This window comes from Lynx canadensis, chromosome C1 (assembly GCF_007474595.2).
Source record: "Lynx canadensis isolate LIC74 chromosome C1, mLynCan4.pri.v2, whole genome shotgun sequence".
NCBI classification, from domain to species: domain Eukaryota; kingdom Metazoa; phylum Chordata; class Mammalia; order Carnivora; family Felidae; genus Lynx; species Lynx canadensis.
Window position 1 is genome coordinate 157,727,831 of NC_044310.1, and position 11,608 is coordinate 157,739,438.

At 41.0% G+C, this 11,608-nt stretch overlaps 1 protein-coding gene across 1 annotated transcript in view; it reads right to left on the reverse strand.

The window, feature by feature from the left end:
- LRP2 (LDL receptor related protein 2) overlaps positions 1–11,608 on the reverse strand; it is a 138,455-nt gene that overhangs the window by 30,502 nt on the left and 96,345 nt on the right. Inside the window, exons 41-49 of the mRNA XM_030323741.1 lie at positions 10,696–10,873; positions 9,533–9,729; positions 8,368–8,613; positions 7,618–7,740; positions 6,501–6,620; positions 5,137–5,253; positions 4,312–4,428; positions 3,318–3,455; positions 1,248–1,370 (exon numbers count right to left, since the gene is read on the reverse strand). Of these exons, the coding sequence (XP_030179601.1) occupies positions 1,248–1,370; positions 3,318–3,455; positions 4,312–4,428; positions 5,137–5,253; positions 6,501–6,620; positions 7,618–7,740; positions 8,368–8,613; positions 9,533–9,729; positions 10,696–10,873 (1,359 nt within the window). The remainder of the gene's footprint in view (positions 1–1,247; positions 1,371–3,317; positions 3,456–4,311; positions 4,429–5,136; positions 5,254–6,500; positions 6,621–7,617; positions 7,741–8,367; positions 8,614–9,532; positions 9,730–10,695; positions 10,874–11,608) is intronic.

Sequence of the window (11,608 nt, forward strand, 5' to 3'; positions counted from 1 at the left end):
GACCGAGAACTGCCTGACCTTCATTGAACTTTAAATCAACCTCTCCAATCTTTAGCCATTGAAATTTGCAGTTTATCTGTTGTGATGGCAAGCCATGATTCCTTTAACTAACAATTTACTCCTTGGGAAGAGTAAGTTTACGGACCTTTTATCCACTTTCAGATTTGCCTATGTGCTATAATTGTCTTGATCCATTGAAAAAAATGGCATTAACCGTAAGGGAAATGGAAAGGGGAGGGGGGAGGGGGAAACTTGCCCCAAAATTTTTAAATGTTTTATTTCTGGGTTTTCATCCTTTTGTTCTCTACCTCAAATAAACATAGCAACAATGTTATAATCATAGGTTCGCCTCTGCCAAAAGGCAAAAAATAAAAACATAAAATGAGTACAATTGGAGCACTGCAATAGTGTCAGTGTCCTCCCCAACGTCCCCTCCAGGATGAGAGCTGGCAGGGAGAATTCCAAGGCCACATCAATACAAGGGATGGAAAACAGAAAAATTAGCCATTTATGTCAATTTTCCCAAATAGTATCCTTTAAGGAAAAAATATAATTGGAGTCTGGGGAAATCATTTTCCTCGCTGACTTTTTCCTAATTATCCAAAAAATTAATCAACTCTCCCATCCAATGAATAGATTTTAAAACATTCTCAAAATGGGGAAGCAGATATTTTTTTCAATATCTAAAACATTAAATGCAGCCAGTTTGAAACTTCGATCTTAAAATAATCCCTTATTTTTCTCTTCTGAGAAATGAATTTTCATTTTAAAGATGCATGTAAGACAAGATCTGTTAACACCGGGGCTGCCTTATTTAACATGATCTTTTCAGTTGGACATTGAGAAGTTCACATGCCTAGATTAGCAAGAAGTAACTCTAGGCTAAAAAGTAGCCAAACTTCATTTCTTTAAAACAAATAAACCATTAATTTGTGAAGTGCCAACCAGCAATTAGTGTTTGTTCTCATTTTAAGAGAAAAAAAAAGGGGGGGGGAAGCTTATTGAATATTTAAATGAAGACTGAATAATTAAGGGACTTGCTCAAATCAGACAGGAAAAAGCGGGCAGGGATGCATCTGAGTAACACGCAGGTTTATACGTATGTAAACAACTGTCAACAGAGATCCACTGTCATAGGTCCAACTCGAGCCTCTACATAATGAACTGAAATCCAAGAGGTACATTTTGCAAACTGCAGATAATTTGGGGCCCTTCGTCTTTCCTTCTTCTTTTTCACTTTTGCTTACACTGCTCCTCTTTCTCATCACTCCCATCTCCACAATCATCCACATGGTTGCACAGCTCGTGCTTATAAATGCAGCGATTGTTGTCACATCGGAACCGGTATGGTGAATCACAGGAAACATCCACTGAGAAAGGAAAGATGGCAAAACAAAAGTACACGTTAAGAGTAGAATGGGTCAGTATCTAAAATGCTCCCCGGCCAGCAACAGTCTGGCTTCATTCATCCATTCATTTGTTCATCCAATTAACCAACTGACAAATACATCTTGACTATCTAATACACGCATTGTATCTAGGAACCAGATACAATGCCAAACAAGAAAGACACAGTCCTGGGGTGCCTGGGTGGCTCAGTCAGTTAAGCGTCTCTGACTCTGATTTCAGCTCAGGTCATGATCTGGTAGTTTTTGAGTTTGAGCCCCTCATCGGGCTCTGCACTGGCAGTGTGAAACCTGCTTGGCATTCTCTCTTCCTCCTCTCTCTCTGTCCCTCCCTCAGTTGCTCATTCTCTCTCTCTCTCAGATGAATAAATAAAATTTTAAAAAGAAAGAAAGCCACAATGCTTGTCCTTGTGAGCCACAAACTAGACGTGCTATGATAGCATCTACTGGCGAGACCTAATCCAGTTCTGGGGGAGGAGGGATAAGAAGAGGCTTCACTTGGGAAGGCTCTGAGTCGGGAAAGAGCATGGCAGGTGTTTGGGCCTGAATCAAAATCTTTGTAGCTGGAGCATGGAATGAGGGGGACAATGACAGCCATGAAGCTGGAGAGGCTGGCAGGACCCTACACAAGCTCTTACCCTAATAGCAAGGAGGCCACTGTTTGTCCCTCTGACTGCAGTTGTCATTGACTCTCTAGAGCATGAAGTTTCCCACCATGACAGACTTTCCTTCCTGAATTCCCTCACCTCTCTTACATTAAAGTTGCTATTTCACATTTGAACCCTGTCTCATTTTGTTGAATTAGACTTCTTGCTGATGCTTGTGCACCTGTGAGGAACCCAAAGGTAGAACCCAGGTTCCTTACTTGTTTGGTACAGGGGCATGGTCCTCCATGCATGTACCTGGAATTGGGTAAACTCAACACACATATGTGTTCTTCTTCTACATGGAAGGCTTTGGCTGTTTTATTTTCCTTCTGCTTTTGCACCACACACAGGAGCAAAAGGAGAAACTTGTAATAAGGTTGGTTGGTGGGGGGCGGGGGGGGGGGGAGTCAGATCCAAGAGCTGATTCTTGGAAGTGTTGTTAATATTTATTTTTTCAAGTTCATTTATTTTTGAGAAGGAGAGAGAGAGAGAGAGAGAGAGAGAGAGAGAGAGAGAGAGAGCAGTGCAAGCAGGGGAGGGGAAGAGAGGGAATCCCAATCAGGCTCTGCAATGCCAGCACAGAGCCTGATTTGGGGGGGGGGGGGTTGATCCCACAAACCATGAGATCATGATCTGAGCCAAAATCAACAGTCAGATAGTCAACTGACTGAGCCACCCAGGGGCACTGGAATTATTGTTAATAGAACTGTTGCAGAAATACTTTGCTGTGAATGACAGGTGCAACACTATAAAACAGTGTTGGTTACTTTTTCATGTGGCTATGTCTCTGCCTCTCCAAGGTTTAATTTTACTAGCTGTGGGCACTTGATCTTACAGAGGGAGCAACTTCCTATGGACTTCTTCGAAAGTTACACATACTTAAGATATTTTTCAAGATCCATTAAGATCCATTAAGTTAAAGCAAAACAAAACATGCACAGTTCCTAACAAGAAAAGAGGTAGCAAGAAAAATGTTGAGATGCCACTGTGAAAATATAATGCATCCTAATCAAATTTCTCTGAAGGGAAGGAAATATTCTGACATGGCATTTTTGTCAAATCCTTGGGCTAAAAATGAATAGTGATGAATGTTTCAAACACAGATCTAAGGCAAAAGACCAAGTACAATCACAGTGATGCCACTCATGCATCTAGTATTCAAAAATTGTCCAACTGCTCTCTGGTATCACATGCTCCACATAAGAAACTCTGAGATTTTGCCAGATAACACCACTCCCATACCCGCCCTTTCTCTGCCTCTTACAGCACAGGTGAAGTTCTTCGTCAGAACCATCGCCACAGTCATTATCACCATCACATTTCCAAGATGACCTGATACAAACATGATTTTTACATTCGAACATAGTAGCCAAGCAATATGCACCATTGGGGAAGCGAGTGGCTGTGGGTGGGGAGGAGACAAATTCAAATTATTAGAAAAAGTACTAGTTTTGAAAAGTTAGCTTCTATTTCTCCTTTAGCCCTTTCCATTATAGCCTGCTCTTCCTTATTCATCAAGATGTTCTGTTGCCTGTCTGAAACCATGAGGGAATAATGAGGGAATACTTCTTAAGGACAGTTGTCCAATCCCAGTTTTCAAAGACGTGAGTCATTCTGTGGATAGCACTGGACTTCTTCTTTAGAGGCAAAGGCTACTCTTCAGCTGTGTCAGTACTGGCTTTACCCATCATCCATTTATACAGTTTCTTTGAAACCAGGTTTCAAGATGTGGCAACCACATCAATAATATCCATCACAGACAATCAACAACAATGAATATTCATTCAGTGATTCATAAAAACTAAAATGTGAATAATCACATTGGCTTTCGTTTTAAAGAACTGTTTTATGCCATCATGCACTTTAGAAAAATGTTAGTGCTATAAATTCAGAATGTTCTACTACCCAATCCAAGTTCTTTATATCCATCAATTCATTGCTCAAATATTCTTGTTTACCTGTGTTTTTTTTCCAATTAATGATTTGTATCATAGTTAATAATGTGTAACTATTTTTCTTAGCACAGATATTTACTATATTTTCTATTTAAAATATTGTTAATGAAATGCACTTGAATGACTTATGAACTACTTGGATACAGTGACTCAAATCCCAAGTGAACTGATAATTATCAATGAATGCATAGAAAATCCCTATGGCTTTCTCATCTAAGAAGTGGTGGCTGATGGAGAGGGAGGTTCTACTAGGCCATATGTGTTCATTTCAGATAAACAGCACCACAGGTGCCTAGAACTTACGACAGGTGGCTTCATCAGAGGCATCCAGACAATCAGCGGTTCCGTCACATTTTGATTGTTCAGGCACACAGTGTCCACTCTGACACTGAAAATATCCAGGTTGGCAGGTCTTCAACTCTGAAGAGAAAAGACTGTTATTCCAGAAGGCCTTGTCATTCTCAGTCAGGTCCATGGAATATAGTAAGTACTTCATCACATTACTATCCAAACTTTGTGACTGGCTCACAGCAAATGCACAACTTGTGGTTAGCAAATGAATAAACTCTCAAAAAATACACTTTCCCCACTCAACAACCTATCTCTCCTCTATTAAATAATCTCCAGCTTTCTCTCACAAATCTGAATCCCCAGACCCAACCCTTAATGAGTAAAGAGCTATAAAAAAATCACTTGGGGTTTATGATTCCTATTCTAATCCTCTGGCCTCTATACCAGGGAACTACAGTAATATATCCTTGAGGGCCACTTTCTGGGGAGCAGTAGGAAAAAATGAATGTATTTGTTGTTGTCATTTATAAGGACAATGCAGACTGAAGTCTGCTCCTAGGAAATGTTTAAGTTAAAATGAGATTTTTAAAAATCTCTTGCCATTTCCCCCTTGTATTAATCAAGACTGCTGTAAGTTAAGAATAAAAGCATAGAAAATACAGAACAGAAGGTACTGTGTTATGCTAAGGTTTACATATACACATATTACAAAAAAAAAAAAATTGTTTTACCCTGAAAAAACACATAAAGTCGCATTTGAAGTCCCTACTTCTGTCAACAATGCTGACCCTACTACCACAACCCCTGGTAAGCCTCTCAAAGCGCTCTGACAGTTACCACAGTCTCGTTCATCTGAGTTGTCTCCACAGTCGTTGGTATGGTCACAGACCCAACGAGAGGGGATGCAGCTTTGATCATCACAACGAAATTCACTTTCTGAGCACTCCCGGGGGACTGAAAAGGAAAGCCACACAGCCATCAGTGAGGACCAGGAATCACACACAGAAGACAGACTTGTGAGTTGGCCTGAATACCCTCAGTGTGCAAGGCACTCCTGTGTCCCAAGTCCTAGCAATTTGCTTGGGCTGGCCGACTGTCTGCCCTCCAAAATGAGACCTTCTAACTCAATTTTAAGAATATAAAGAATGGCCTTTATTAAGAGGTTTGTCCAAATATGATTTAATCTCAAGATAATTGTTGATTTCATGATAGTCTAGATAACCTCCAATAGAATTAAACATGAACTTTCTCAAATTTAAAATTCCAGTGGATCACACTTTCATGTAAGAAGTTTTTAGCCAATTGATATTTGCAGGTGCAATCAGCATTCTGATTCTCTCAATTGCCTATGGCAAACGGTGATCACTTCTTATTTCCAAAAGGTGACCAAAGTTACAATATATTCCATATTACAATTCACCTGGCTGGCTCAGTCAGCGGAGCATATAACTCTTGATCTCAGGGTTGTGAGTTCACACTCCAAACTGAGTGTGAGGCTAACTTAAAAAAAAAGAATGCATTCCGTATTAGTCGATCTGAAATTGACATGTATATCATGAATCACTAATAATACGTTCAGGGCAGAGTCTCATTAAAGTTGTTTTCAGAATACATCCAGTTATTCAAGACTGACTATCTAGTTTGATATGATCCAGACCTTTGGATTCCTTTCCCTGACCTCCCTATCCAATTCTTTGTAGTTAGCACCTTCATTGGGAGAGAGGAACTAAAACCTGACCAGTCATTTAACCATTAGCCTTCAAGCCTTTCCTCTGCTATTAAGGCCATTTTGGGGCAAGTGCTTAAGAAGCAAAGTCTTTGGGTTAGCACCTTTCCTTCCTTAACTTCTCTTTATTCTGATTTTTTTTCTTTCTATTCTATTTATCTTGTTATATTTGTCCTTGATTTATTATAAGTCACCTCAAGTTCTTTGTAGAAAAAGTTAGATATAAGTAAATTTAACAAGCAAAAAACATACTTGGGTAAACATCCTTCTCCCCAAAATTTCATTATAAGCATCTTAAAAGGAGATGTTTATGTCTTTATCCAAAGAAAAAGTAGAAATGTAGCAGTCAGCCGAAAGCAAGAGGTCAGGTCATTGTCATCCTACCCATCGAGGAAGAATGGCATAGACAACTGAGTTATGGACAAAAAGAACAAGCATCACAGCTCTAGTGGCACACAAAACCCTGAACACTCACCGCAGTTTTCCTCATCTGAGTTATCTCCACAGTCATTGTGCCCATCACATTTCCAGCGAAGAGGGATGCAGTGGTGGTTATTACAGCGGAATTCTCCCAAAGGTTTGCACGTCCTCTCCTCTACAAAGCACAGTCATTGCCAAGATTTCAGAAGCCAAAGGTCAAGAAATGCCAAGGTAGTGCTGGCTTTCTTGCGAGACAATCTGAGAATTATGCTACCATAGACTCAAAGCTCCCAGAGAGGAACGCCAGCAACATGCACTATCAATATCCCTCTTTCGGCTAACCTGAACCTATCCTACTTAAACTTGAAACTGCTACAAATTAGATTCATTCTCTTTCATAGAAACTGCTCAAAAAATGAACTGGTATCTGGCTTGTAAATTTGCAACAAAGGCCTGGAAAGGAAGATTAAGTGATGCCACGAGCTAATAGAACATTTCCATCTCATTGCCTTTAGTTGATTAAATTCAGTGTTATTAAATTCGGTGTTAAAATAACCTGTTATCTTCCTTACTCTCTTCCAACTAAGCCTGGCATATACACTCACAGACATTCGGGTTTCAAGTGAAAGTATATGGCTAACCTGGACAGATTCTATTAATTCATTGGGCCTTTTGCCCCTAAGTTCTGTCAATGTTGCTGGGGTGACTTCAGCTTTCTAATAGATGGTATGGACAGAGAGACATTCAGAATATGAAAATCTTCAGACAAGAAATACTCTGATGATGAATTATTTTTTTAGAGACAGATACCACATCTTTTCTGTACCATCCTTCCATCAATTTTAATCAATCTATATAATTAGACAATTTAAACTTGTCAAGTGTGAATAAGGATGCCACATTTAGGAGAAGTTATATAAGTTCCTGATATCTTAACATCTTGCCCAATTACAACATCCTTTGGGATGGGATTTCATTTAAGATGATATAAATTAAACTCCCCCCATTATCTGATAAAATGCTACAAAAATGTACCATGTTATCAGAAGGTGCTGTTCCAGAGCTAAACAGACGAACAATAATGACACGGGAAATGCACTCTCATCTCCTAGATGGCACCTGACACTTAGGTTTTCTTGCTTTCCCCCCACAACCCCTGCAGCCCCTCCTACCACAGCCTTGCTCATCACTGTTGTCCCTGCAGTCATCAAAACCATTGCACACAGCCCACTGTGGGACACAGCGGTAGTTCGTCCTACAGCTGAATTCTGTATGGTTGTCACAGCGATGGCTCACTGAAAAGAGAGGAAATAGCAAAGTCAGAACTGAAGTCTCAGTCCTGCATGAAAACAGCACCAAAAGATACCTCCCCATTGCCATATTAAGGAGTAACAATTATCATGTTACCAACTGGATTAATTCTGGCAACATGTGTCTGTTTTAGGTGTGATGTATTTACCAAGAACAGAAAGTGTCTTAAGTTTCCTCACTATCCCAGTATCACTCATTTGTGTTACAGGATAACTATGGGGGCTGGGGTGGGGGAGAACCAGGCTTGAAGCAAAAAGAAACCTGGGTGTCAGGTCTACCACGAAATACAAATGTGATCATCCACTTAATGTGAACCTCAGTTTCCTTATCTGTAAAATGGGAATTGGTAATACATTCCCTACCTCACAGTGTTGCCCTAAGGCTCAAATGAGAAAGCGCTAAACAAACAAAATATTCTGGGTAGTAAGATATTCGGGGTCTCGAGAGGAGGAATCAGACACTTTCAAAACTGGGTCTGGTTCCACCTGCAAGCCATACTTGGCCTTGCAGTGCCAGAGTTAGCAGGGAGAGCCAACGGGAAGTGTGCCATGGGGCCAAAGCAGGGGCCCCTTGGTTTCCTGATCCGGGTCATGCATGTTCCTCCCACTTACTGCATTCTGACACCGGCTCATCCGAGTAGTCTCCACAGTCATTGTCCACATCACACTTCCAGCCTTGAGGGATGCAGTGGTTATTGGCACACTTAAAATAGCCTGGCTGGCAGATCCTGCTGGCACAGTTGTAAACATCTTCATCTGAGTTATCCCCGCAGTCGTTCTCCGAGTCACACCGCCAGGCTTCTGGGATGCAACGTTTGTTGGCACACTGCCATTCGTTGGACTCGCAGCGGTGATGCTCTGCAAGCAGGGGCATTGCGTTGCAAGGTGTTAGGAAAAGAAGCTCCTAATTTACGCTGATGGATCTTGGAGAGCCTGATCACAATTTCTTTTCAGAGGACTCATGTCCTAATGCGCTTATTGTCAACCAGCACAATTACATAGTCAGTTACTCTTTTGACTATGACCGTCTCCCAAATTCATAAATATCTTTCTCTTGCATGCAGAATTAGGGGTTCAAGACTACTCTCTGATGGCATACTAAATTCACCCTCTCCTCTCCCTGTTCTCCTAATGGACAACGTGTTTCAAACTTCATGTTTGTTGTTATTAATGTGTTGTTTTTCATTTGGAGGGTTTCCTTCTTGGCTTTTAAAAATGAAAACACAAATAAATATTACACACGAGAGTCCTTGTTAAAAACGAGAGTGGGAAACCCTCATTTCGCCCTCAATGTTAGCGCCCCAGGAGGATTCTATGCAGAGCACATGGTAAAGAATCACAGGATGCAGATGACATATGACCTACCTCAACTGTTTGCCCTATAAAGACCTTACTTTATAAAAATATAGTATGGACGCGACATTTCTTCTAGGACTGTGGACTAGTTTTTGAGTTACGGCATGCAGAAAATCCCCACAGAATCACAATCGCACACAATCTGCTATAGAAATGGGCAAAGAGGGGCGCCTGGGTGGCTTGGTCGGTTAAGCGTCTGACTTCAGCTCAGGTCATGATCTCACAGTCCATGAGTTCGAGCCCCGCGTCGGGCTCTGTGCTGACAGCTCAGAGCCTGGAGGCTCTTTCAGATTCTGTGTCTCCCTCTCTCTCTGCCCCTCCCCTGTTCAGGCTCTGTCTCTCTGTCTCAAAAATAAATAAACGTTAAAAAAAATTTAAAAAAAAGAAATGGGCAAAGAAGGCATAAAGCAATTCAACACACCACAAAGAATCTGGTCTTCATCAGAGCCATCAGGGCAATCTTGGTGAGCGTTGCACAGGAAGTGCGAGCTGGTACAGTTGCCATCCTTGCACTGGAACTGGCCTAATGGGCAGTAGCGCTGTGGGCAAAGGACTGGTTCATCAGAGCCATCCGAGCAGTCTCTCTGTCCATCACATTTCCACCAGATAGGAATACACCTGACAGACAAAACGCAGCACTTCTCTTAGCAAAACACTTGGTAGGAGAGGCTATCCAGAGAGAAGATGTCAAACCTGAATCCCAGGTGATAATACGCAGGAGTATTTACTGTGGTGTATTTTCAGAGAAAATATAACTAACTAGATAAGATGGAACAGGTTGGTTAAGACTCAAATGCATGCTGGAAAAAATGCTTTGACCTAACGATTAAACTCCTGCCACAGAAGACAGTGGAGTGTGTGTTTGGGGTTGTGATTCTGGTAGCAGGAATTGGTTAGCAATATCTGCTGGGGTGACATAAAAGGCATACAGGTATTGGTTGGAAAGGTAGAGGGCACTTACATTTATTGACAGCCTAGGTCAAGATAGGCATATGCTAGATCCTTAATCTAAGATATTTTACTTAAGCAGACTAATCTGCCGTTGAATCTTACATGCCATGATCTGAATTAACACCTCCCCCTGACTCAGTCATCAGTGGCCTACAGCCATTGTCAGGGAAATAACCTGTGGGCATGTTTTGTAACAGACACCAATGATCAAAAATGGATTTAAATGTATAATCCTGGATCCTCTGGCATAGTTAACTAAGAAGCTAGGCCAGTATATGAGTGGGAAAGAAAGAAATTCTACAACTCTCGAGGACTATCTTTCAGTGTGCACATATACAGTCTTGGGCCTGATACCCAGAACAATTTATTAGAAATAAAAAACACAGCTTGCTTTCTCTCTAAAATATAAATACTTGCATATGTAGGTATGACCTTTTGGTTAATAAATAGCTTCTATTCATGGGAGATATTATCTGAACTTGGAGACAGAGAGTCTTGGTGCATTCTGAACCAACCACATTAATTACCCAAAATCTGAGTTTATTAGGAAATTCCCATCCTTTGGACCCTCGAAGTTCAATGGGTGTCCACAGGGATGGAGAGGCAGTGGGGTGAGGGAAGAGAGAGCCTTACTTTTCATTGTTAGCACACAGGAATTGGGTGCTAGAGCACTTGGGCAGGCAGAAGTTGAGGTCACCCATATGGATGGTTCGGAAGTCATCTGGACACTCACAGGTGAATCCATTTCCTCCTGCTGTGATGAGGCAGAGATGAGAACAGCCACCATTGTTGGCCCCACAGGGATTGTTCACTAGTGAAAGAAGGAAAATATATGTTCATTCATTTAAAATATCAAGCACAGGTGAGCTGACTGCTCACCTAATCAAACTAGTCACCTCTCATATGAAAAATCATTATCCCAGTTACATGCTTTTTCCAAAAATTCGTAAATAGGACAGATGGTAGAACCGTGTAAGCAATGCTATGCTTTGAGAAAACTGATCTATGTGCTACCAGAAGTAAGGCATACCCACTGGTGTTTAGGACTAGAAAATATGTGTTTCTCAAAGTCTTTGGAGATCAGGTGGGGAACTTAGCTTAAGTTCATGTGCCCAGAACCTAACAGTTTTAATTTCTAGCAGATGCTAGAAATTTTTCTTTCATTCTGAGAATATGGGCAATAGAAGTATGGCCAAGAATGAAGCAAACAGGTAAACTGTGCAGTAGCACCTTTACTAATTTTCTGGGTCATCACTTGGAGGTAAAGATTCATTTGAACTTATATTTTATTATTAAGTAAATTCTATCCCCAACATGGGGCTCACACACAAGACTCCAAGAGCAAGAGTCTGTGCTCTACCAACTAAGCCAGCCAGGCGCCCCTAATTTGAACTTCTGTTTAAATAATATCAAAAGTATTCACTTCCGGGGGGTGGGAGGACCTGAATATCCTTATTTTGCCAATTCTCATTTTTCCTTACTTATAAGTTTATCATGTTTTAACAAAACACCACAACAAAGCAGGGCCACAAAATCCATTCTATCC